The following is a 25,737-nucleotide window of genomic DNA, read 5'->3' as shown; positions in this document are numbered from 1 at the left end:
CTATATTGGGCCTCTGAGTTCATGCCTTGGAATGATCTTAGAGGTGACTGTCTTTTAGTTCTTCAACACCAAAGCCGTCTTGCATGGAGGCAGGAAGGGAACAAACCTTCCATCTCCACATCTGTGTTTCTTTCAAGCTGTGTGCCTAGCTTTGTGCACATTGAATTCTGGTATTGGTTCAGGACTTTCCCAGGTCTGAGTCTCCTGAGTAGGACAAAGGAGGGCTTTCCCATTGCACTCAGGTGGCTCCCAGTTCACAGGAGTTCTGAGAAAGACTTGAATCCTCTAATGTCCAGGAAGAACCCACAGGGTGGCCTCTTTTGTTACTGCCATCTCCCTGCTTTGAAGGTTATTCGAGGACAAAACAACTAGGGGAAGGTCAGTGGGTGTGCTGGCCTGGGGTCTTGTTGACCGGGAAGTGTCCTCGGGTTATGCACGGAACGAAGACGAGCTTATCTCTGGGTTTTCCTGTGTGGATAAGCTACCAGGGATGTAGGGTTTGCCAAGTCTCAGACACATGCCAAAGATCGTGAGCAGTTCTGAGTCTTCTAACGCCAGCTGAAATAAAACCATATCTCCAGGGGAAAAGCATTTACTTAATCTTTCCATGGTGTCCTTGAAGTTCTCTAGGGCTACGGAGGATCAGGGCCACTTGTGACTTTGCTCCCACAGAAGCGAGTTGATGGCCAGGGTCTCTCCACTACCCAGAGCCCCTCTTTCTTCTTCCATCACCACCATTCTCAGCTCGCCCTGGTGAGAAGGTGTGCCGAGTGCGTCAGAAACGCACTCCCCTCCTTCTCTCGTTCAATGTCTTAGCCTTCCAGGCAGACACGTGGAGTGCAGAGGTGGAGAAGTCTCTCTGCTTTGCCCTGAGCACTCCAATCCATCATCCTTGCCTCTACATCTCCTGTCTGAGTAGAGCCAGTGGGAGAGGTCCTGGGAGGAGTGACCACAAAACAAAAAGTGCAGGGAGGACATCCAGACAGATTGGAGAGACCGTGGGAGACGGGGAGAAATCCCTCCCCCCAAAATTTTATCGCCACAACAGAGTTGTGTTTCTCAAGACAGATCGTTCTACTTCTCTTGATATGATAAGACGCTAGAACTATCTGGTCTGACTCAGACTTTGGGGATGGAGACCAGCTTGACCAGGGGCAGCTCTTGAGAAGCCCAGGGCAGTTATCAGGATGCAGGGAAGGAGTTGGGGGGCAAAGGATGTTGTTGCAAAAGAACTTTTGTATAAGATGGAGAAAATGTCTGTTTTTCATATCAAGGAATGAAAGGCCCGATAGAGACTGAGAAACGCTGACGTCCCTGCTGGCCCCACCCTGGCTCACATGTCACCCAGAAAGTCTGCACCCCCAGCCGGGGTTCTTAACCTTTGGATCACAGCCTCCTCGAAGAATCTGATCAAAGCATTAGACCGTCAGCGTCCAATAACACCCGTGTGTGCACACACACAGGCACATGTGCAATTTTGCATTCTGTTTGGGCGTTCACAGATTCCCTCAAACCTGTCCAAGGCCCCTGGCACCCCAGCTGGATGTCTCAGGTCTGCCACCATCTGGGAACCGATGGGGGTGGGGTGGCTGCAAGTGCCCCTTGAGAGCCTTGGAGCCTAGCCCCCTGCTGCCCAGCAACTCTGGGAGTTCCCAACTCTCCTTGTCCCTGGACGCCCGGCCCCCCCACACCAGGAGGGACTTCCAGACCCTCAGAACCCCACCCCCAGTGGCCAGTCCCCAGCCTGCTGGCTCCTAGGGTTGCCAGGAGGAGGGCGGCGCGGGCGCTCCCCCCCGGGCACACACACAGTTAATCCTCGGCGGCTGCTGTTTGGATAAAATGCGCTGGGAGCGTTCGAGGCTCCGCGGCCGCTCACATCTGGCCGGGATTTGCTCCTTACACGTCTGTCCCGCTTTCTTCAGCTCTTCCTCTACTTTCGAGAAACCGCGTTTCCGCTTCTGGCCAAAGAGACCTCCGAGTCCAGGCGATCCAGGTGCCGGGAAGGGGTCGGCTGTTGCCTGCACCACCTCCCCTCCCACCCACCCCCTCCCCCGCAAACTTTCGGGGCCCTCTGTTCCGGAGGACTTTTTTTTTTTTTTTCCTTCCTGCTTGCTCTCTCCTTCGACAAGTCTGGTCTTCCCTCGACCTGGCCGGGAGGAGGCTCCGCCGCTGGGAGATGCTGTAAGAGAGGCCGCGGGGAGAACGCGGGCGGCCAGCTCGCTCCCGGACGCCGGTGGTTGGCGGTAGGTGGCCTGGTGGGCGGGGTGTTTGTGCGGGGCGAGGGTAGGGGGGCCCGGAGCTCCTTTTTCTGTCTTCAGCATACTCAGAGAATCGGTACCTTGACTGGGGCGGGCAGCGGGCGAGGAGCATAGTGGGAGGGGTCGGGGGCACTTGCTGCCAAGGGGCAGAGAGACCAGTTGCGGGAAGGGTCCGGTGCGGGTTCCTGCTGCTGCCTGCCTTGGTGGAGATGCCACGGAGAGCCGTGGCGTGGTCTCCATCTGTGACCAGGAAGCAGGAGGCTCCGTGGCAGATGCTGTTGGGAATGACTGGTTCTGTTTGTTTGTTTTAGTCCCTAAGTGGTGCCTGACTCTTTGCGACCCCATGGACTGTAGCCCGCTAAGCTCCTCTGTCCATGGGATTTCCCAGGCAAAAATACTGGAGTGGGTTGCCATTTCCTCCTCCAGGGGATCTTCGCCACCGACGGATCGAACCGCGTGGTCTTGCATTGGCAGGCGGATTCTTTACCACTGAGCCACCTGGGAAGCCCCTGGGAATGGTTGGACCTCCCTTGATTTTTGTGGCGTGTTTACATTGCTTCATTCTTCTCCCGGTGTGAAAAGGAAAGGAATGATACCCAAGTTCCCCCTCTATCCCTGGTGGGGAGCTCCTGCCCCAGTATCTCCTGCCCCAATATCTCCTGGATCATGTGAGATCCAGCCTTGCCTGTGGGCAACTTGGACCCCACACAGAACAGGGAATGCTGACTTTGGCCCCTGCATCTAATGGCTTTGGTGTTCCTGGAGGGGATCCAGTCTGGACAGGAAAAAATGGTGTCCCTTTCCCGGGGACCCTCTGGTCTGCCGGCATCACGAAGGTGGCCCTGGTTGGGGCTGGAGTCGCTGAGCTGCCCTTAAGCCTCTGGATGGCACATGCCTCTCGGTGCAGCACGAAATGCCAGGCATCTCCATAGCACAGGTGTGAGCCCACCTGTCCAGGGCACACATGTCATGTGAGCCTGGGCCTCGCCGTGCACAGCTGCTGTGTCTCCCGTGGGACCCCAGCGTGCTTCAGGCTGACCCACTCAGGGGGGCGGCCCGCCCTGTGACTTGTTCCTGTCTCTTCTCTCTTTCACTTGGTTTCTAAGAACGGAGGCAGTTTGGCACACTAGGAGTTTCCTCCTCCCAAGCTTTGAAAATGGGGAGTGTCCTGAGAAACTGAGTTTTCTCAACCACCAGCTACATCCTGGGTCCCTGGGGGGAGGATGTGAGGTCCTCAGAGGCTGCTGGGCCTTTGCTTTTTATAGTTCAGGGAAGCACGCGGACAGCCCCACGTGCAAGGTCACACATAGAGGCACTTGACTGTGTGTGCTGCCGGGAGAGGCCGGGCAAGAAGTACATGCTCCACAAGGCCTGCTCACTGTCCCTGCTGACCAGAGAGGCTGGAAACACACAGGTGAAGGGGAGATGGGGACTGAAACACACAGGTGAAGGGGAGATGGGGGACCAGAGGGTTGAGCTGTCCTCTCCCGCCCTCCTTCTCCACTCTCCTTCTTAACCTGAGCGTAAGAGGAGCTTAGGGATGACCCAACAATAGTAGTAGCAATATAAATGATGACAGTACACGTGCGTGTGTGTATCTGTGTGATTCCCACACAGTAAGCAATGAGCAAATGCTGATTCTCAACAATTCTACCAATGGCACTGTCATCCCTGATAAGCTCAGAGAGACTGTGGCTTGCCCAGAGGCAGTAGGTGGAGGACGCGAGGCCTGCATCTCTGTGCCCAGAAGGGATGTGACTTGCTCAAGGATGTGCAGCTTTCCAAACGGAGGCTGGAAAACCCAAGCTTCTCAAGTTTGCAGATTTCTACTTCCCAGCTGCCCAAAGAGAAAGTTCCTTGGGGCCAAGACAGCCAGGTTCTGCTTCCCAGGGACCCTGGCCCTCTCTTCTGGCTCTCTCTCCCCCTTCCTTCTCTCATCTTGAGTCTCTTGGGATGCCAAAGTGAGCAGCGGGTCAGGAAGACAGAGAAATGCAGGTGCCAGAGGCCTTGGATGGTCCATCTTTCAGCCAGAGGACACCGCTGCCTGTCTGGGGCAGGTGCAGCCAGCCAGCGAGGGGCATGCTCGCAGGTGGGAGCTGAGAAAGCCGACATGGCCTCGGGAAGCCTGCAGGCAACTCCCGCCTCATTCCTGGGACGTAACCTCCCTATTCAGGGCAACCAGCGCAGCATAATTCTTTTGGAACATGCTTCTTTCTGTTGTTCTTCCTGGTGCCTCGCTCCCTTCCCTCCACCCACCTCCCCTTCCCAGCTGTAATTAGCATGACTCATAAACCAAATATTCTGGCATTGAACTTTACCCATCAAAACAAAGATGAAAAGAATTTCATAGATACAGTCATGCTGCTGGGCGCCCTCACTGGACGTGAGCTTGTCTTTGGGTTTTTGTCTTCAGGGGCCGGACCCTTGTGTGGGTCCCTGTTCCCGGAGTTGGGGGTGGCTGAGGCTCCAGGATCATAGGCGAGAGGTGGTAGTTTGCAAAGTAGAGGAAGAATAGAAAGTTTCCCTTCTGTTATGGTCCCCACACTCTGCTGACAACTTAAGGTAACTCTGCCTGCTCACCTACTAGAGAGAGAAATGGCCGTTTTGGAAGCAGCCTTGTCCCCCCGCTCTGAGAGCCCAGCAACCTTCAGTGGGGCCAATGGCATCCCAGGACACTTCATCTTGGTGGTGTAACTACCACGTGTGCTAAGGCTAATTATTTTCTTCCTGTTTTTACCTGCTGAAATCTGCCTTCTCATAAAGTCAAATGAGACAGGGCAGCTTCCTGGATGGGACTCTTGACATCTCCTTGAACTGACCTCTCCCACAATGCGAGGGACCACCTGCTCACAGTGAGAAGGATTTGGAAAAGGACCATCAGAGCCTGACCAGGTGCTTCCTTCTGTGCTCTCGGGGCAGCCCAGGGAGCCGGTCCCCTGGGTCCCAGGATTTGGGATCCCTGGGGCGCCGCCTGGGCATCCCCGGCCTGGCAGGACCAGTTCTGTGCTTAACTACAGACATGCAGAAGTGGGCACGCTGGCTCTTCCCTTCCTCCCCAAGCCCGTGGTGAAACTTTTGCCACTGTGGCCTGTGACCTCTGACCTTTGTCTTCCTGCCTCTTGGAGAGCGGCTTGGTGCCATGAGCAGGCGTGGGAGCTCTTGAGACCTTTGGGGGCATCTTTATCTGAGTCCTCATCAAGGTTGCAACCGAGCAGTGCCTGAGCAGTTGGAGGCAGAAGCAACTCCCAGACCCTGTGAAGCCACTCATCCTTCCCATGCTTGCTTCCCAGGACTGAGCTCAAAGCGGAATGGGTGTGGGAGGCCCCCCACTGCCCACCCAGCTGTCCCTGGCCTGCGCAGAGGCCTTTGGAGTGAACCCCTCTCCAGCTGTGGACGGCACAAGCATAGTCCTGTCCTGGCTTCCTGTCTCATTCAGGATGGCCATCAGGAGAGCTTTGGGCCTGCTTGCTCCTCCATGTCTGACCACTTCCCTGCCTGACCATCTCCTTGGCTCGTTTGAAATTTTCTTGAAATGAGATGGAGCAGAGCAGGAGACTGTGGGCAGGGATGCGGGATGGGAAGGAGGCAGACAGGCGGGGTGGGCCGTGGGGGGTGTGGGGAGCCTGTGGACCCCAGGTTCATGGCGTCTTGTGCTGTGTCAGATGTTGCTGTTGGCCACTGGTGGATCCCCACTTGGGGGAAGGCCCCAAACCCTTTGCCTCCCTTGCACCCCCTCCCAAGTGCGGACATCTGGTTACCAGCCGTCCTCTGCCCTGGGGACTAGCAGAGGAAAAGGACCTCGCCTGGGAAGGCTGCCAGCCCTGGTGGTGCTGCGGGCGGGTGCAGGCCAGACGTTGGTTGGGCTGGGCTCTGCCCCTCTGCCTGCAGGTTCTGAGGCTGGTGGTCAGGGTGGGTGACTGGGGTGTGCTCGGAAACACTTGGGCTCTTTCTGCTTGTGAAGAGTCTGAAGTGAGTTCTGGTGAGAGATGGGTGGATCTGGGTGGGGTTCAGAGTAGCCCTGGCTCTCAGATTTTCCAGCATTCAGGACATCTATCCCCCACCTTCCACTTCTCCCCACCACCTTTTTTTTTTTTTTTTTGGCTGCACAGTGTATCATGCAGTATCTTAGTTCCTTGGCCAGGGATCAAACCCATGCCCTCTGCAATGGAAGAGCAGAGTCTTAACCACTGGACCACCGGGGAAGTTCCCTTCCTCCCTCGATTTAAGATATAGTTATGAGAACAAGGGGCTTCCCTGGTGGCTCACGTGGTAGAATCTGCCTGCAATGTGGGAGACCTGGGTTGGGAAGATCCCCTGGAGAAGGATCTGGCTACCCACTCCAGTCTTCTTGCCTGGAGAATCCCATGAACAGAGGAGCCTGGTGGGCTACAGTCCATGGGGTTGCAAACAGTCAGACATGACTAAGCAACTCACACTTTCACACGAGAATAAGACCCATGGTACTGTAATCTGTGTAGACCTATGAGAAAGAGACCCTGAGAATATCCCATGGAACAAGCAGACCCAGGCCTGGGAAGCTGGGGAGCTGTGCTAGAGTTCAATGCCTGCCGTTTCCACTTTGTTCCCTTCTGATACTGTATTCTTCTCCCGGTTCCCTCTCTGCAGGGACCTCTCCTCTGGGGCCCCCACACCTGACCCCAGGCAACCTCTGAGGGATAGGCAGACACAGGGCACACTCAGTGCATCCACAGTGTCGATTATTATTATTATCTTTTGGCTGCTCCATGCAGCATGCAGGATCCTAGCTCCCTGACTAGGGATTGAACCTGCACCCCCGGCATTAGCAGCACAGAGTCTTAGCCACTGGACTGCCAGGGCAGTCCCCCAAAGTCAATTCTCTACACCATTCCCCTCTGCGAGCTGCACTCAGCCTCAGACCCCTTTGCTTCTGAGCATCAGAGGGCATGGGACGTTCACCATCCCTGTGAATTGTGGGCTTCCCTCTTCCCTCCCCTCCACACCTCACCCATGCACCATCTGCTCTCTACCCTGCAAGAGCAGTGCCCTCAACATGTACATTCAATGGGCCACAGCCCCCACGCCCTTCCATTCTGAGGTGTGAGGGGGGCTCCTGGTGATTCTGTGCCTAAACCCAAAGGAGTTCAGCTCCAGCAGTGGGTGTTAAGATACGACCCCAAGAGATCTTAGCACATCACTTTGATGAGACGGTTATCAGGGATGCCCCAGTGCCCTGCATGGTGCTGGGCCTGGGACAGGCCCTCAGCAATCTGCTGGAGGGATGGACACGAGGGTTCAGCTGGGAGATAATTTCTGCAGGGCCCGGGGCTGCTGCTGCTGTTCCCACGGTAACCGAGTGAGCTAAGCAAGTGAATGCCTGCCCAGAAGGTGGGGCCCCCCCCGCTGGACCGTGGTTTGGTAGAACCAGCCCATCCTACCTGGCTTCTTCCTGGAGGCGCCCTTGAGGCGCAGCAGCAGGAGCTCTGCTGTCAGGCACACCTGGGTCTCACCTGAGCTGTAGCACCTGCCACAGCAGGGCCTGAGCGGTGACTCCCTGACTCTGAGCCCATTTGTTCCTTGGAGAAATCGAAGTGGCTGTAGGGGTCAAGTGCAGTAGCCTCCGTAAGGTATGTGCCCAGAGCCCAGCACGTAGCAGGTGGTTAACCAGTGGTCATGGTAGAGCTTTGTTAGAAGCAATCTCTGGTAATGGACAGGGCTGCTCACGGGCCCATTAATGCGCCTGACCATGCCTGACAATGGGCTCATGGGTTTTTCTCCATTTCCTCCTGTTTGATGGCTGCAGGCAGCTTCCTTCAGTAGCGAGTCACCAGTGATTGGTGTGTGAAAGGCAGAACAAATCCCCTGCTTCTAGAGAACGTGTTCTCTCCGGCTGGCCTGATTCTAGCCCCGCTCCGGCACCTTCTCCCGCATAACCAGTACCCACGGTAACTCCAGGGTTCTGCTGCCTGATCGGAGCACTGTGTCTTCTTCTTTTTCCATCACATTGCTAGAACCCAGCCCTCTTCCCAGTGCTCAGCAGACACTCAACACACACTTACGAAAGAACGTGGGACTTTAACACGAGGACAATTTATATTCCACACAGTCTGGCTTGAGCCCCAAACTCGCCACAGTGTCCCCAAGCCCCTCCCCCGTTCTCCTCTCCCTCGAATAGACTCAAATTCCTCAGAATAAACAAAATGCTCTCTCAATCCCCAGAGTGGGGCTTATTTGTCATTTTTCTAAGTGGAAAATAATGTGTACTTAATGTGAAAAAATATGTGACTATTATAGGGGAAAACCCCAGAGATACTAAAATAAGAAAATGGCAAACATCCATATTTTCATCACTCGGAGATAATTGCTGTCAGCAGCCAGGTGGGTGGCCTTCGGGTCTCTGCAGTTACTGTATGTGCGTGTGTGGATGTGTTCTTATGTACATTTGTTTTCAACCTGCATTTTAAACTCATCAGCATTTTATGAACATCTTTTCATGCCCGTAAATACTCATCTGTTGACAGAGGTCAGTCCTTAGTGCTGCTGGCTGAGGTTGCCCACCTCCCAGCATCATTTATTTGTTTATTGGCTGCTAAGTCACTTCAGTCGTGTCCAACTCTGTGCGACCCCATAGATGGCAGCCCACCAGGCTCCGCCGTCCCTGGGATTCTCTAGGCAAGAACACTGGAGTGTGTTGCCATTGCCTTCTCCGATTTGTTTATTTAAATGCCTTTAAATGGAGCATGTGTTTCCTTGTTGTTGCAGTCTCCACCCCTCCCTATGACATTACAGCCCAGACCACGGTCAATGGCTAAAGGCGCTTGAGTTTGTCGCCCTGAGCAACCACCTCGTTTTTAGCTTTCCATTGTGTGGATGTACCGTCATTTGATTAGACAGCTTTTGCAGGATCTCGGAGGTGGTTTGTAACTTTGGTTGATGGAGGCAGTGGGTTGCAACTCTTATTTTTCTTTTAAATTTTTTTCTTTTTGGATCTTCGTTGCTGCTCGTGGGCTTTCCCTAGCTGTGGTGAGTGGGGGCTGCTCTTCGTTGAGGTACAGGGGCTTCTCCTCATGGTGGCTCCTCTCGCGGTGCACGGGCTCTAGGAACGCGGCTTCAGTGGCTGCAGCACCTGGGCGCACAGGCTTAGTTGCCCCATGGCATGTGGGGTCTTCCTGGACCAGAGACGGAACCTTTGTCTCCTGCACTGGCAGGTGGATTCTTGACTGCTGGACCACCGGGGAAGCCCGTAACTTTTTTTTTGAAGTAGAAGGCTTTGAGTGCTGATAAGAGGAGCATTTGAGGCAAAGACGGCTACCTGGTCACACGAGGATTCCGCATTCTGATGACACATAATAGTGTGTCCTTGGTCACTCTCCCCACTTCCCTTCTCCCCCTACTGCAGACCACCCACGTTCCAAATTAGAGACAGAGCTGAACACACTGGCTTGAGTCCTCTTTGGACGATGGCTCTGCTACTTGAGAAGGCCTGAAAGGGAGTGCGGAATTCAGTCAGTACTAAAAGTCAGACCCCAGACCCTGGAGATGCTTGTGAAAAACGCATCACCTGTGTGTGAGGACCTCCTGGCCTGTGAGGGGACCAGACAAGAAAGCCGCTCTGTGCCAGATGCTGGGGGAGGAAACTTCCTGGAAGAGGTGGCATCAGGCTGGGGTCTGAAGGACACGGCAACGGGGAAGGTGGCAGGAGAAAGATATGGAGGATGAGACCGTGGTGTGACTTCTGTTGGGACTTCCAGTGGCTCTAGGTGGCTGGCGTGAAGGATACAGGTGCAGGGGTGGGGATGAGGGGCCAGAGATGAGACGGGAGATAGATGGTGAAGTTTAAACATTTCCTTTACTTTCGTGGGAAGCCTTTGGGGCCAAGGGTGGCATTCAGATGTGCAGGTTTGAAAGTGGCCTCTGGCAAGCAGTTTGGAAGGCAGAGGAGAGACGAGACAAATGCAGGGCTGAGAGAAAAGCGGTGATGGCAGCCTAGACGGGGAGAGAAGACCTTCAGGAGGCCTGGTGATGGTGCGGGAGAAGCAGGGGTCCAGGGGTCTCCCAGGTGCCAGCCTGCGGCCCCTGTGTGAACAGCTGTACGTGCAGGAGTAGGAGCAGGGCTGCTGGGGGCTGAGAGAGAAGACAGAAAGCTAACAAGGGGCTCGAGCATCTTACGACAGACTGAGGAGACCTGGTCTGAAGACAGCTGGACACCTGGGTCCGGACCAGCGCTGTCCAATAGGACTTTGCAACCATGGACGTGTCCTCCCAGCTGTGCTGTCCAGGAGGGGAGCCACTTAAGATGTGCTTGAGTGACGGAGAACGGAAATTTTCACTTTGTTTAGCTGTCATTAATGTATCTGGCCCCAGGGGCCAGACACTACTGTTGTGGAGAGCACAGGCCCAGAGCTTGGTGGTCAGGGACGCCTGCTGGGGACAAGGATCGAGGACCCATCTGCTAAAGCCATCGTACAGGAAAAGACGGGCAGAAAGCGTTTGGAGTGAGAGGGGCTGAGAGCTGAGGACACAGCCTGGAAAACACCTGTTTCTAAAGGGGAGGTTGCGCAGGGTAATCACTGGGAGACAGGGTGGGCCGGAGCAGGGGCGGAGAGGCGGGTGGTCATCTCCGGCAGGCGCTCTGCAGCGCACATGAGAGCCAGAGCCGTCTGGGCTGGATCGGGAGGCGGCGGGACTGTTGGATGCTGAGCTAAATTACACTCTTGACTTAGAAGCCACTAGATGTGGGACAACGTTCTACCTTTTGCCAAACTCCCCCCGCCCTGCCCCGTCCCTGGAGACGGCTGTAAAACACGGCAGTGATTTTCAGGTCCCAGAAAATTGAAAACGGTTGTGCTGCTTGTAAAAGGGATAGTGCGGTGGCCGTGGAATTCCCAGCTACTTCCCACCCTCCGTCTTGGGGGCGGTCAGCCCTCTGAGGGTGTCACCGCTGCGGGGCAGTGGGCCAGGGGCCAGGCCACCTGCGGCGTGGGCTCCGGCGAGCACGAGCTGTCAGTGGCTCTTCTCTCTCGCACGGTTCTCAAAGCGGGGGCAAGCCTGCCGCCCGAGGCCTCACAGCTGGGAGGTGATCTAAGGACAGGGCTCTAGTCAAGGAAATCTTTGTTTGCACTGGGGAGGCTGGGCTGGCCAGGTGCCCCCGAAGGCCCGCCGCCTGCGGCCCACGTGGTCTCCTTGTTTGCAGGGCCTGGGCAGAGATTTAGGCAGTGTCTGCTCTCAGCTCCAGGTGAGCCCTTTCTGGTCTAGGCACAGAGAGTTGCCCCAGGAGAGGATGGAGATGTTTCAGGATGGGGAGGAGGCCTGGCCCGTCTTACCTTGGCTGTTTGGTCCCAAGTCAGCGCAAAGGAAGCCCTCGCTTATTCATCAGCAAGTAGCCCTGGAAGACTTCATTGCCATCCCTGGCCTTGGGCTTTGGAGGGAACAAATAAACCCCCAAACCTTAAGAAAATAAACCCTCTTCCTCTAAACCAGAGAACAGCTTCTTGGAAAAAGGAGAAGAAAGAGATTCAGCGAGGGAGATGGGCACCAGGACGCCTTCATCTTTTGGGAAAGGCTCAGCTTACCCCCAGTTGACCGGCGCATGCGTGCGTGCTCAGTCGCATCTGGCTTTTTTCTACCCCATGGACTGTAGCCCGCCAGCCTCTTCTGTCCATGGGATTCTCCAGGCAAGAATACTGAGTGGGTCAAAGCCTGTGCTCTGGGACAACCCAGAAGGATGGGGTAGGGAAGGAGGTGGGTGGGGGGTTCAGGATGGGGAGACACATGTACACATGTGGCTGATTCATGTCGATGTATGGCAAAAACCACCACGAGATTGTAAAGTAATTAGCCTCCAATTAAATAAATAAGTAATTTTTTTTTTAAAAGGGAGACACACACACACACACACAAAGAATACTGAGTACATTGCCATGCCCTCCTCTGGGTTATTTTCCTAACCCAGGGATTGAACCCGTGTCTCCTGCATCTCCTGCTTTGCAGGCTAATTCTTTACCTGACTGGAGTTTCTTTAATAAAGGATCCCCATCCCCCACTGCTGCTTCCTCTAGCGTGTTGGGAGGAAGCCAGAGAGGGCCCAAGACCAGCTGGGGCTGCCCCATTACAGAAGGGAAAATTAGATATGAATTGGGTTCCTGGGTTTGGTGAGCAAACGTCATTTATCAAGTGGATGTCACTCTGCCTCCCTCCTGCCCATCACTGGAGGAGCCTGCTAAGTGGAAAATGAGTGTGACGAATGGCTTCTGGGGAAGGAAAGCAGATGCCACGTGTTAGACAATCCTGATGGTCATCAGGGCCAGAGGGACACCCCAATATGGGGCTTTCTTCTTTCTGGGCACCCCAGGATCTGAGTCCAGGGGACCTCTTGCAGCAGCTGGAGAGCTCTGAGCATCTCAAGTGGAGAATTTCCGCCAGATGTCGAAGCAGAGAGGCAGCCCCAGGGCTTCCTTTCTGGTGGAGAGATCATCAGGGAGGGGAGAGGGGGGCAGGAGCAGATGTGCTGCTTGCTGAGCTGAGGGATGGATGATGCTGGGTTGAGACAGGCTCTGATTGGATGCTGAGTCAAGTCGCCTTCTTACCTAGAAGACATTAGGTGTGGGAAGACATCCTATCTTAGGCCCAGCTTTCTTGGGAGATGTGTATGAAATTTGGGGATTGATGTCCAGGCCCTAGAAAAGCCAGACGAAGATATTTGTCTTGGGGGTAAATTGAGGTCTGGGGCCCGGCCAGAGCTCCTGGAAAGCGTCAGCTGGTACAGAGGAGCAGAGTCCTTCAGGAGATATTAAGGAGGGTTGGTGACTGATTCAGTGTGGCGGGCATGTGAGAGGAAGGCATCTAAATGACTCCCAGATTTCTGGCCCACTGTTTGCTCATGCTTCCTACTCCCCCACCCCCCAACTTCATGTTAATAGGACTGAGCTGCCCAGTGGAGCTTTCTACGGTGATTGAAATGTTCTGTTCTCTGCCCTCCAGTATGGTAGCTCCCAGCTCCCTGTAGCCATTGAGACCCTGGAATGCGCCTAGTGTGACTGGGAACAGAATTTAGAATGATCTTTCCTTTATTTTATCTTTTTGGCCGTGCCATGCAGCATGCGGGGTCTTAGTTCCCCAAGCAGATATCAAATCCGTGCCCCCTGCTATGGAAGTGTGGAGTCTTCACCACTGGACCGCCAGGGAAGTCCTTAGAATGTTCTTTAATTGTAATTGGTTTAAAATGAAATAGCCACAGGTGGCTGGTGGCTACTGCAGGGCACAGCACAGGCCTAGAATGTCTCTCTCCTTTTTTTTTTTGTAGATGAATATCTTTTTTAAATTTCTAGTTTGTTTCGTTTTGGCTGTGCTGGCTCTTCGTCGCTGAGTGGGCTTTTCTCTAGTTGCGGAGAACGGCGGCTAGTCTCTAGCTGTGGCGCGTGGGCTTCTCATTGCCTGGCCCCTGTTGTAGCAGAGCACCGGCTCTAGGGCCCGCGGGCTTCAGTAGCTGCGGCGCGTGGCTCAGTAGCTCTGGCTCCCAGGCTCTAGAGCACATGGCTCAATAGTTGTGGTGCATGGGCTTCATTGCCCTGCGGCACGGGGGGTCTTCCTGGATCAGGGATTGAACCCGTGTTTCCTACATTGGCAGGCGGATTCTTTACCACTGAGCCACCCAGGAAGCCTCCAGAATGTCTCGTTTTGAGTCAACATCTGCCGTTTTTGCCTTGAGCTGTCTCCTTCACTGGCTGGTAATCGCCTTGAGGTTATGGGGTGTTTATAATCTGCAGTGGCATCCCTGCCTCCCAAGCTCTTGCCTGATGCTGTGCGCATCACCGGCATCCAGGAAACCTTGGCTGTGTTCAGTTTTCTGCTGAGAGGCAATTCCTGAGCTACATAGGCCATTTGGACTTGTCTTCTAAATTCCTTCTAATCCAGGGAGATCCCGGGTTTCTCTCCCCTCTCAGAGCAGCTGGTTACCCGATGATGATCAGGGAAGAGGGAAAACCATGGTTATAAAATGCTTTTGTCCAAGGGCACTGAGCTGGGTGTGGCCACAAGGCAAATATGTGTAGCCTGAGGGCTGGGAGTTCACTATCAGAATGCTGGCTGACACCCTGGAAGTGGGCGGGCCCCCCAAAGTGCTGGGACCGGTTTTTGAACAGATACAAAGAAACTTAGACTTGTATATGAAAATCCTCTCCTTAAAGGATTCACCACACATCCATTCTGGGGCTCTGGAAGATAAAAATAATTAACCAGGAAGTGTTCTCACACTTCCTGTCTTCCTCCAGACCCTGCCATTGACCCAATTCCTCCTTTTCCCCTCCCACCTACTGTTGGAAGAGGGGAGGAGGTTAAGCTGCAGGGTGATGGGGAGGGTTGAGGGAGAGGAGAAGAGGAGCCACAGGTCCTGGAGGGAGTGAGTGGTAGAAAAAGATGTTCATGGAATTGCCATGGAATCTGGCAACTGAGTGTCTTGCAGGGTTTGGGATGGGCAAGTCCAGAACTTGAGTCATGTTGGAATCGACCTCAGACGCCTTGACCGCAAGGCAGCCAGGAGACTGGACCACGCAGGACCAGATTCAGAAGGGTTACACATCCCTGGCCGAGCCGTCCTGGGGGTCGCTTCCCAGACCTGCCTCGCTGAGCACAGCACGTTCTCCTGAGTCACCTTTCTGGGCTCCACACCCCCTCTGTTGCAGGGGACTTTGTTTCACTGGAAATCACTAAAGTGGGCCAGAGCCAAGTTTGGTTGTAAGTTGGGCAACACTGTTTTTTTGCCCCAAAGTGATTAAAATGATCATAGTCATGATGCTGACTTTGCTGTGGGACTTGGGGAAATGGTTCTGAAGATAGTTGCGAAGAGGGAAAGGTTTCAATCTGGGTTTGCCTTGGCTCCAAAGAGGAGGTCCTTGAGGAGAACCTCCAGCCTCTGCTGACCTCTCTCAGTCCGCCTGGCGCCTCCGACACTGCCGGGCCATCACGGCTCCACCCCCGCCGATATCACCACCCCTTCACGGGCTGCATCCTGGTCTCCGTCTCTTCTGACCCAGGTACAGAAAAATTCCCTTTCTAGACTTCGAAAGAGACATACCAAGGTGCAGAAGGGTGCTTCCATTGGGGGTGGAGGACTGATTCTCAACTGGGAGGATTTCTGCCTTCTGGGGGACACGTGGCAAAGTCTGGAGACGGTTTTCGGCTGTCACAACTGGGGGTAGGGCTATGCTGATGACATCGAGCGGGTGGAGTCTAGGGATGCTGCTAAACATCCTGCAAAGCACAGGACAGCCCCTCCCCCTCCCTCTACCCCACGACAAAGGCTGATCCAGCCCCAGATGTCCTCGGTGCCCAGACTGAGGGACCCTGGGGGCAAAGGAATCCAAGATAACTCCTTCCTTCCTCTTGCTGTTATTTTCCAACTTTCCCCAAATGAATTGTATATTACTTTGGATTCTGGGGGGAAAAGATGTTTAAAGAAAGGAAAATCTCTTTTCCTTTCAAGTGATGCAAGTTTGGCATTGAAGAGGAAAACGAGAGTAATTATCAAGGCGCCAAGGAAAAACAGAGGAAATACAGAAATAGGGCAATAAACAAATTTGGAGAATTCAATCTGACAAATATTTGTTGAGCAGAGGGTGCTGCAGGATGCTTGGCGGGCCCAAGATGAACAAGACCATGTCCCAGGCCCAGAGGAGGTCACGGGTCTGCGGTGCAGAAACTTCCCGGCCAAGAAAAACTCTTTGCAGAATGAGACAATATGAGAAGCACAAACAGCAAAGAGCACGGGGAATTGGTTCCAGTTGAGGATCTGGGGGGCTTTCCTGGTGGCACTAGTGGTAAAGAACCCACCTGCCAATGCAGGAGACATAAGAGACATGGGTTCGACCCCTGGGTCGGGAAAATCCCCTGGAGGAGGGCATGGCAACCCACTTCAATATTCTTGCTTGGAGAATCCCCATGGACAGAGGAGCCTGGGGGGCTACAGTCCATGGGGTTGCACAGAGTCAGACACAACTGAAGTGACTTAGCACACAGGCGTGCACCAGGGTCTGGGAGACCTTCAGGAGGAATATGAAACACCTGGATGGGTCTTGGGTAGGATTTTGATGTGATCAGAAGGCAGCCTGTTGAATTCAAATCCAGCCCCCACGGCTTATAAATTGGACAGCCTTAGGCTAATCAACTTTTCAATGTCATTTTTTCCTCACTGGTGCTTAGTTACTCAGTTGTGTCCGACTCTTGGTGACCCCATGGACCCCAGAGGACCCCGCCAGGCTCCTCTGTCCATGGGGATTCTCCAGGATAGAATACTGGAGTGGGTTGCCATACCCTTCTGCAGGGGATGTTCCCAACTCAGGGATTGAACCCAGGTCTCCCGCATTGCAGGCAAATTCTTTACCATGTGAGTCACCAGGGAAGCCGTTCTTCACTGGTAAATTTGGTATAATAATGAATGAATATTGTCTCCTTAAAGGATTCCCTGCAGGTCCATCTGAGGCCTTTGATAAGGTAAAACCTATTAATGAGGAAGTAATCTCAGAAGGAACCCAAACCCACAGGGTTGTATGGATGAATGGAAATGCTCTAGTGATCCCCAGCACCGGGCCTGGGGCAGTTGTCAGTGGAGCATGGGCTCGAAGGCATGTGGGCTTCAGTAGCTGCAGTGTACAGGCTCAGTGTTGTGGTGCACGGGCTTAATTGCCCTGCCGCAAGCGGAATCTTCCTGGACCAGGGATTGAACCCGTGTCCCCTGCATTGGCGGGTGGAGTCTTCACCACTGGGGCACCAGGAAAGTCCAGGAGAGATTCTTTTAATATGCGTTTTACGAATTACACTTATAAGTACAAACTTTTTTTGTGAAATGGAGGTGAGGTCGTGAACGTTTTGAGTGGGGGCACTGGTTCCAACCAGTTTCTAGGTAATTGGGAAGGTCTCTGGGCCCTGACTCTTGGCAGGTAGAGAATGTGGAGGTGGCGGGCCCAGCTAATCCACTGCAGGGGATGGGGGTATGCAGAGAATTGAAGAGGTGGTGGAAGTGTGGGTTGGGGGCTTGGGGGTGGGGTTCCTGCGGAGGCCAGCCTTCCTGGCTCCGTCTCATGTCTCCGAGGACCCACTGGGAGCCTCAGCTCCCTTGGCTCTGGGTGCTGGTCCTCTGCTTCCCCCAGGTTTTCCTGACCTGGCATGGGGCTCCAGGGCCAGAGCATTCTGTCTTCAGAGCTAAAACAGCAAGCCCACTAACACACAGAAGAAAGAACGAAGCTGAGAGTCAGCACAATGAGAGGGTCGTGCCCTCCGGGGCTGTGAGGTCTCTGAACCAGGGGAGGTGAAGTACGTCCACGGAGGCCCAAGACACGTGAAGGGAGCATTCACCTGGATAGACGATTACCAAGAAAAACAGAACTCGCTCTCAGTATTTTCGTTCCCCTTAGACATGAAAAGAGGAGTTAAAGAAAAATCAGAAAATCAGACAGGACCTTCTGAGGCTGTTTCCTTGCTTTGATGCTTTGTTCGTCCCCCATGAGGCCTGGTTCCCAGCTCCAGCCTGGCTGAGAAGGGGAGTAGGTGTTCTTACTCCCCCAGCTTCAGCCCTTTCGCTGTGCAGTCCAGAGGGTCCAATTTAGTGTCCTCGTCAGCACTTTCCATGTTAAATTGTATGTTTTGGTGAACAAAATGGGTTGGGATTGACCACCGTCTTCCCTTCCATGATGGGAGGTTTTCCAGCCACCAGAAATAGCCGAGGTGCACGTGACTCCTGACTCCACAGGCGTGTAAACCCCATGGCTGGCCCGGGTTAGCCAGGGTGGTAACTGACAGTGAGAAACAGGTGAGATGTTGTGTCTGTTTTAAGCTCAAGCACTGCCCCTTAGTGGGCTCACTGAGAACCACCCCAGTGGTCAGCTCTTTCTAGAAGGACTATCTCAATCCTGGACGAAGAGGGTCCTGTCCAGAGCTTTTTGGAGAGACATGGAGCTGGCTTCAGTGACAATAAGTGCCCTCTGGGGCTGGGCAGACTCGCCCCCCACCCCCACATCAGATGCTCAAGGACACTTACTGGTGGGCCACCTGGTGGCCAGACAGCAACTTGACACCTTCCTGCACACCGGCCCCCACGGTGCTGGCTGGGGCAGACTCACTGCACAGTGGACCCCCAAATTCATTCCAGATTTTGCTCATTGTCCTAACACGGTCAAGACACAATCATCTTCAGAGCTCAGGGTTGAGGGGTCTCCTTCCTAGGAGGCATGGGGGTGCTGGGCAGAGCTCGGCGGCCACAGGCAGCCGGGTGCTCCAGGGTGGAATGTGCGAGTCTGTGCATATTAAGTTTGTGAGTGTGCTGAGAGAGTGCATGTTGGGGGTGGGCATGCATGTGTGCCTGAGTGTGCACACGTGTGAGTGCATGGGAGTATACACGAGTGTGTTGAGTGTGCAAGTATGAACACAAGAGTATGGATTTGAGTGTGTTTAAGTGTACTGTCTTGAGTGTGTGTGGAGTGTATTTGTGCATGAGTGCGTATTGTCTGTGTGAGAGAGGGTGTGAGTACGTGTGTGTGTGGGCCCGTGTGTATGTGCATGAACATGCACTGGGGTTTGTGTGTGTGTGTGGGAGTGTGTAGCTAGGTATGTGAATGTGTTGAGCGTGTGAGTGTATGATCACCCTCCCAGGAGGAGCGGCAGCGAAGCGCCTCCCAGAGTAGTGGCTGGGGCGAACTCCGTGGGCTTGTTCTCCCCGTGGGGCTCTTCCAGCCCACATCCTCCGTGTGTCTCCCCAGCAGGGCTCTGCGGGAAGATGGGCTCCCGCGGGCTGAGACTCGCGCTGGCGTGCTGTCTGCTGCTGGCCTTCGCCTGTGGTCTGGTGCTGGGCCGAGTGCCCCATGGGCAGCAGGAACAGCAGGAGCAGGAGGGGACCAGGGAGCCGCCGATGGACCACGCTGAGAGGTGAGGCCATCGGGTGTGGGTGCCGGAGCTCCGGCTCAGTGGTGGGGATAAGGGCCGAGTCCGGGCGCCCCCGAGTGCTGTTGACGGCCAGAGAAGGGGCAGAGGCTGAGGCTGAGGAGCTGGGGGACGGAGGCAGCATTTCTCCTTTCAGTGACCTGGGCGTGTTGTCTGCAACTGTGGGTAGTAACCCAGCCTCATTCCAGCCCCAGAGGAATATGGGTCTGCCTGAGGTTCTGCAGTCACATCCTTAAAAAAGAACATGCCACCCCCCGACCCCAGCCTTTGGTTTCTTTGCATTCTCGCCTGTCCTTTGAGAGTATCTATTAGAGCTCTAAGCACCACCTGGAAGTAGAAGGCAGGGACGCTGCTAGACCGAGAGTGCATCTCCACCACCCTGCTGTCTGATCACATTACCAGGTGGGGGACAATGGGTGAAGACTGACACGGGAAGTGGCGGCTTTCCTTGAAAAGTTATGAATTTCTTCCTCATGGCATTGTCTTCATATACCTGATAGCTCAATTGGTAAAGAATCGCCTGCAATGTGGGAGACCTAGGTTCGATCCCTGGGTTGGGAAGATCCCCTGGAGAAGAGAAAGGCTACCCAGTACAGTACTGGCCTGGAGAATTCTGTGGACTGTATAGTCCGTAAAAGAGTCAGACATGACTGAGCGACTGTCACTTCACTTCACTTCATATACATATGCCTTCAGTGATACACAGACTCTAGGATCTTTGGGATATTTTGTAGGGATACATAAAACGCTTAGGATTACTGATGGAAATGTTGTTCATCAAACAAGAGGTCCTAGACACCCAGTGCTGGCTTTGAGTTTTATCAGCACTTTTCACTAGTCAACTTTGGGCTGACTTGATACTCAAGGCTTTGGGCTGTCTTGGAGTATATTGGAATTGCATAGGTCTGGGGCAAAGGAACATCATTCTTGGGCCTTTCTGCTGGCTCAGACTTATAAAGACTCTGCCTGCAATGCAGGAGACCCAGGTTCCATCCATAGGTTGGGAAGATCCCCTAGAGAAGGGAATGGCCCCCCACTCCAGTATTCTTGCTGTAGAGTTCCATGGACAGAAGCAGACTACAGTCCATGGGGTCGCAGAGTCGGACACGACTGAGTGACTCGCCCTTTCACACACACAACAGCATTCTTGACCTTTGTCTTTTCTTCTCCTCCCCTTCCTCTTCCTCCTTCTTTTCATTTAACGAACATTAATCAAGTGCTGCTACTGAGCTGGCCATCCGACATACACATCGATGACACAGTCTCTGGGCTCCAGGAACTCCAAGGCTGTCGGGGGACAGACACGCACGACCCACTTCAGTGAGGCTGGCTCTGCAGTACAAGTGTGTCCACAAGGTGGATGTGGAGGGTGGGGGAAAGTTAGGTGGAGAAGTGACTGGGTCTTGAAGGTCACTGGGGGAGCATCCCAGGCACAGAAGCAGGGGAAGCTGCCTGGCAGCCAGGGCAACACGTGTGAAGGGCAACCTTTCCAGTGTCTGACTGTGTAAAGCTAGTGGGTCTTTTGAGTAGTGGGAGCCAGTGTTGGAGGTTAGAGGCTGGGAGGATGGGATGAGCCTGGTGGGGAAGGATCTCTCTGGAGCTTCATCTATAGGGGAGTTGTGGAGAGATTTGCATTTCATGGTGTTCTAGAAAGAATTCTGCCCAGGGGAATAAACTGGCAAGAAAGAGATGAATTCCAGGAGAGCATTCAAAATGCCAGTGGTCCCAGAAGTGAGGAGAGCCAAGGGCCCAGGTCCTGGAAGTACTTTGTTGGTGGACTGGGCTGACCCCTCAGGACTGCATGATTCTCCGAATGGAGCAGAGAAGCATCTGTAATGAGGCTGAGGGTCCCATTCTGGTCATGCTGGTCATGCTGCTGCTGCTGCTGGGGACAGGGTTTGGAAAGAGAAGACTCTAGGGACAAGCAGAAGTGAAGGGCTGTCAATTTGGGACACTTCTTATATGTGGGGCTCATGGAATCTTTGTGGAGACTTCTGCTGGGAGGTGGGGGCAGGGTTTCCTCTGAGGGTCTAGGACTTGTTTAGTTGGTAAGTTGTGTCCAACTCTTTTGCGCCCCCACATGGACTGAAGCCCGCCAGACTCCTCTGTCCATGGGATTTCCCAGGCAAGAATACTGTTTTTTCGGTATTGAATACCATAGGCGTGGGTTGCCATTTCCTACTCCGGGGGATCTTCCCCAGGAGAACCTGAGTCTCCTGCATTGGCAGATGGATTATTTACCACTGAGCCATGAGGGAAGCCCCTAGAGCTTGTAGGTGGCTGAGTTTAGGGCATAGAAATCCTTTTCCTGGATTGTCTGTGATTTGAAAATAGGAGCGGAGTAAAACAAGGGGCTGACCCTTTGATGAGAGGACTGTGCCACCTCCAAGATGGTGCTGTCACAACCGAACAGCTGCAAGCAGAGAGCACGGTGCAGTGCAGTGTGACGCCGGGAGGTGGCAGCGTGGAGCTGCTGCTCCCCGGGATCCTCAGGAGCCCCTTTCCAAACGTCAGGTTGTAAACAGGACCGTAGAGTCTCCAGCTGCTGCAGTTCCCAGGAATCCCACAACGTCTGGCTGAGCCCTCTCATTTGCAAACAAGTCAGCTTAACATAGTGTCTTCCAGAATCCTGGAGGTCAGAGTTCCAAGTTAAGTGAAGTGAAATGAAGTGAAATTTGCTCAGTTGTGTCTGACTCTTTGCGACCCCATGGACTATAGAGTCCATGGAATTCTTCAGGCCAGAATACTGGAGTGGGTAGCCTTTCCCTTCTCCAGGGGATCTTTCCAACTCAGGGGTCGAACCCAGGTCTCCCGCATTGCAGGCAGATTCTGTACAGTCCAAGCCACCAGGGAAGCCCTAGATACGTGAAGGGGATGTTCATTCAAGGGCTGCCATGTCATGTCTTCCCGAGACCCCTCCTAGAGGTGCCAGATTTCTCCCATGGAGCCTCCATCTTGCCAGGCCCTCAAATTGTTGCTGTTTTTGTTATCATTATTTCCGTGACGGTCACTACAGTTAACGGAGGGCAGGGGCTCTTTCTGAAACTTCACTGAGGACCTTAGAGTTCACCAAGAGCCAGTGCAGCACATCTGGGAGGAAGATGTGGCTTCCTGGATGGTGCTAACAGTAAAGAATCTGCCTGCCAATGCAGGAGACGCAAGAGACGCAGGTTCAATCCCTGCATCTGGAAGATCCCCTGGAGAAGGAAATGGCAAGCCACTTTAGTATTCTTGCCTGGGGGCTTTCACAGACAGAGGAGCCTGGCGGGCTACAGTCCATGGGGTCGCAAAGAGTCGACACAACTGAGCACAGAGCACAGCAAGAATGCAGACATCTGAGTTGAGAGCAGGCGAGTCAGGTAGCCCAGACTCTCTAGCAGAAGACAGAGAAGAGTTCTGGCTCTGAGAGTTCCTGGCTTTTACAGTGATGTCTTTACCCCTTAGAGATGAAGAAGAGCATGAAAAATACGGCCCCAGGCAGGACGAGGAAGCCCCTGCTTCTCGGTGCCTCCGCTGCTGTGACCCTGGTACTCCCGTGTACCAGGCCATCCCGGTGCCGCAGATCAACATCACCATCCTGAAAGGTCAGGCACAGAGACCAGCCGAGGGCACCTTCCCCTGGGGAGCAGAGAGGGCGCTGCCCTGTCCTGATCGGACGGCGGGGCAGAAGATAGACTTAGGGAGGAGGAGGGGCAGGGGCAGATGGCTCCCTTGGGGCACTGAGCAGAAGCATGCTGTCATCTGGGGGGAGGAAGGAATTCTGTTTCTGAGGCTCTGGTCCCCTTCCAAGAGGAAAGGTTGGGGACAGGACCACGGGAGAAGAAGCCTCAGGGCAGCTCTGGGTCTCACCCCTCCTGCATTTGCACCGAAAGCCTCAGGGTCACGGTCCTGCGAGCAGCACATCACCTTGCACAGCCCGGCACAACAGAGTCGGGAAGCCAAACGGCCCGGGTCCTACATCCCCGGGGCCCTGTGTCTGCTGTTCATCTGCTTCGAGAGAGCCATGGGCCTGGCCCAGCTCCTGTTGCTTTTGGATAAATGCTTTACGTTGCAGGGATTTTCCAGAAGGAAGAAAAAAAAATTTTGATTGCTTCTGGATGAAAAGAAAAGAATCCTTGAGATTGCTTGACACCGTGTTTTCCCGTCCTGTTTAGGTGAGAAGGGCGACCGGGGAGACCGGGGCTTGCAAGGCAAATATGGCAAAACAGGGTCCGTGGGTGCCAGGGGCCACACAGGACCTAAAGGGCAGAAAGGGTCCATGGGGGCCCCCGGGGACCGCTGCAAGAACCACTACGCCGCCTTCTCCGTGGGCCGGAAGAAGCCCCTGCACAGCAACGACTACTACCAGACGGTGATCTTCGACACGGAGTTCGTGAACCTCTACAGCCACTTCAACATGTTCACGGGGAAATTCTACTGCTACGTGCCCGGCATCTACTTCTTCAGCCTCAACGTGCACACCTGGAACCAGAAGGAGACGTACCTGCACATCATGAAGAACGCAGAGGAGGTGGTGATCCTGTACGCGCAGGTGAGCGACCGCAGTATCATGCAGAGTCAGAGTCTGATGCTGGAGCTGCGGGACCAGGACGAGGTGTGGGTGCGCCTCTTCAAGGGCGAGCGGGAGAACGCCATCTTCAGCGACGAGTTTGACACCTACATCACCTTCAGCGGCTACCTGGTCAAGCCGGCCAACGAGCCCTAGCCACCTGCCAGCCTCCATCGCCACAGGCTCACCTCCCCTTCTCCCTGTGCCCCGCCCTGCCCCGCTGGACCTTCCCCACCCCACCCCCCACCATCTGGAACCTCCCTCATCCACTCCTGGTCAGCCCCTCCTGCACCCGGGTTTCCCAGGCCCCCCATGCCACCCTGCTTTGGCATTCGACATGACGCCCCTCACGGGAGCGGGAAGCAACGTTGGCTGGGTGGTCCCAAGCCTTGCTGTGTCCGCACGTGCAATCACCAGGTGGGTGTGCTATGGGAGTTCCCCGCTGTGTACACGTCCTTGAGTGAGACCCTCCCCCGATGTGCCCCACGACAACGACGCACCAGGGTGTCCCAGAGCAAGCCACCCTTGCTCCAGTTGCTGGGAATAATAAAGCCAGTTCTAAAGGTTGTGAAAGGAGCAAAGTAAACCATGAAAAGAGAGGGAGGCAGTTGTTATTTTTGTCTTCCGCCGGTCCCGCTGGCTCCCAGGAGGGCCGTCTCTGCTTTAGGCAGCGGAAGCCTCCTGGTAAGACAAGATCTAAAGTGGATGCCGAGAGTATCCACTAGAGAGGAAACTACTGGCTTAATATTTTAGGCCACATACAAACCTTCTTGGGGGACAGCTGGACTGATGTCCACATCCTGTGGACATTCCTGTGGCCTCGCCCAGGGGCTCAGCTGGTCTTTCTGAGCCACAACAGTGAGGGGGTTTGAACTGGGCGGCAAGTGTCAGCTCCTCAGAGGGGCAGCCACGCCCTCGGCTTTGGCCTTTTACTGGGGGAATAGTCTGCTGTTCAGTCTACTAGAAACCGTGGGCTTCTGGCAGCAGGTGGTTCTCTGAGCAGCAAAGGTCAGTACAACCCAGACAAGCCACGCATCCTTGCGTGGCTGTGTTCACCAGCACCCCCCACACCCCACCCTGGCATCCTGGGCAGGGCTTCCACGCCTGCCACCCTGGCACAGGCTTTCTGTCCCTCTTCTCCAATGGGTCAGCTAGGGAAGGCTCAAGGGTCTTTGGTTTTGTAGCAGCTCTCATGGTTGCACAATATTGTCAATAAAACCTGCTCATACACCCTCTCATAATCCTACACCCCAGAGGGTTCAGCATTCAGCCTGCCAGGACCCTCCCGTGGAACCTCTTTGACCATCAGCCTAAGACCATGCAGGGGGGTGCTTTCCTGGGCCCCAGAGCAGGGGAGAGTTCGAAGGGACTGGAAGGCTCCCCACTGCCTGTCTCCAGAGCTCCTGCACAGCTTAGCCTCTGAAAGAGGGTGTGTCCCCACCACCGGTGTCAGAGCCTCTGCTCTGAGCGGGGTGTGGGGGCGCTGCCTGGATTGGTGCTCTAGTTCTTGGCTGACTTTGGCCAGGCAGCCCTCCCCCACTTCCCTACATCAACCCCCAGGGCCGGGGTCACCCTGCCTGCTTGGGCCTTAGGCCCAAAAGGAGGCCTCCTGCTCACGATCTGGTAATGCCCAGTCTTGACCGATCCCTCTGCCCTCGCCGGGCCTGGCTGTGGGGTCTGGGGTCCCTACATCCCTCCCTCTGCTGGTCAGACTTTAAAAACTGTTTCTGTTTCTGCTGGTGAGCAGGGTGCCCACCTGCTGCTTTGTGCTGCCTCGGTGCTCTTCCAGAAAACATTAAACTCGGAATTGTGTGTTTCAGCATCACAGCCTCATAATTTTTGGGCCTTGAGACAAATCCTCCTCCTTTCTTTCTTTCTTTTTTTAAAAAATATTTAGTTATTTGGCTGCATCCTGTCTTATTTGGACACACGGGACCCTGTGTTGCCGTGTACAGACTGTCTAGTTGTAGCACTGGGCCTGGTTGCTCTGCAACATGTGGGGTCCTAGTTCCCTGACCAGCG

The 25,737-nt window shown here is 54.4% G+C and overlaps 1 protein-coding gene across 6 annotated transcripts; it reads left to right on the top strand.

Moving 5' to 3' along the window:
- The first annotated feature begins 1,008 nt into the window (after positions 1-1,008).
- C1QTNF1 (C1q and TNF related 1) lies at positions 1,009-25,537 on the top strand. 6 transcript variants are annotated; one of them, XM_061389829.1, is made up of 4 exons: positions 2,162-2,243; positions 18,989-19,151; positions 22,611-22,750; positions 23,321-25,537. In XM_061389829.1, exons 2-4 carry the CDS (start codon positions 19,003-19,005, stop codon positions 23,869-23,871), a joined length of 840 nt encoding a protein of 279 aa, XP_061245813.1. In that variant the 5' UTR covers positions 2,162-2,243; positions 18,989-19,002; the 3' UTR covers positions 23,872-25,537. The 6 variants fall into 6 exon arrangements, with proteins under 6 accessions (XP_061245811.1, XP_061245813.1, XP_061245814.1 ...); XM_061389830.1 differs by having other exon boundaries at positions 2,166-2,243; positions 18,986-19,151; XM_061389831.1 differs by lacking the exon at positions 2,162-2,243 and adding an exon at positions 3,353-3,672.
- The last annotated feature ends 200 nt before the right edge of the window (positions 25,538-25,737 follow it).

Source organism: Bos javanicus, chromosome 19, assembly GCF_032452875.1.
Source record: "Bos javanicus breed banteng chromosome 19, ARS-OSU_banteng_1.0, whole genome shotgun sequence".
NCBI classification, from domain to species: domain Eukaryota; kingdom Metazoa; phylum Chordata; class Mammalia; order Artiodactyla; family Bovidae; genus Bos; species Bos javanicus.
The sequence above is the reverse complement of the archived record's forward strand: the minus strand, read 5'-3'. Positions and strand labels throughout refer to the sequence as shown.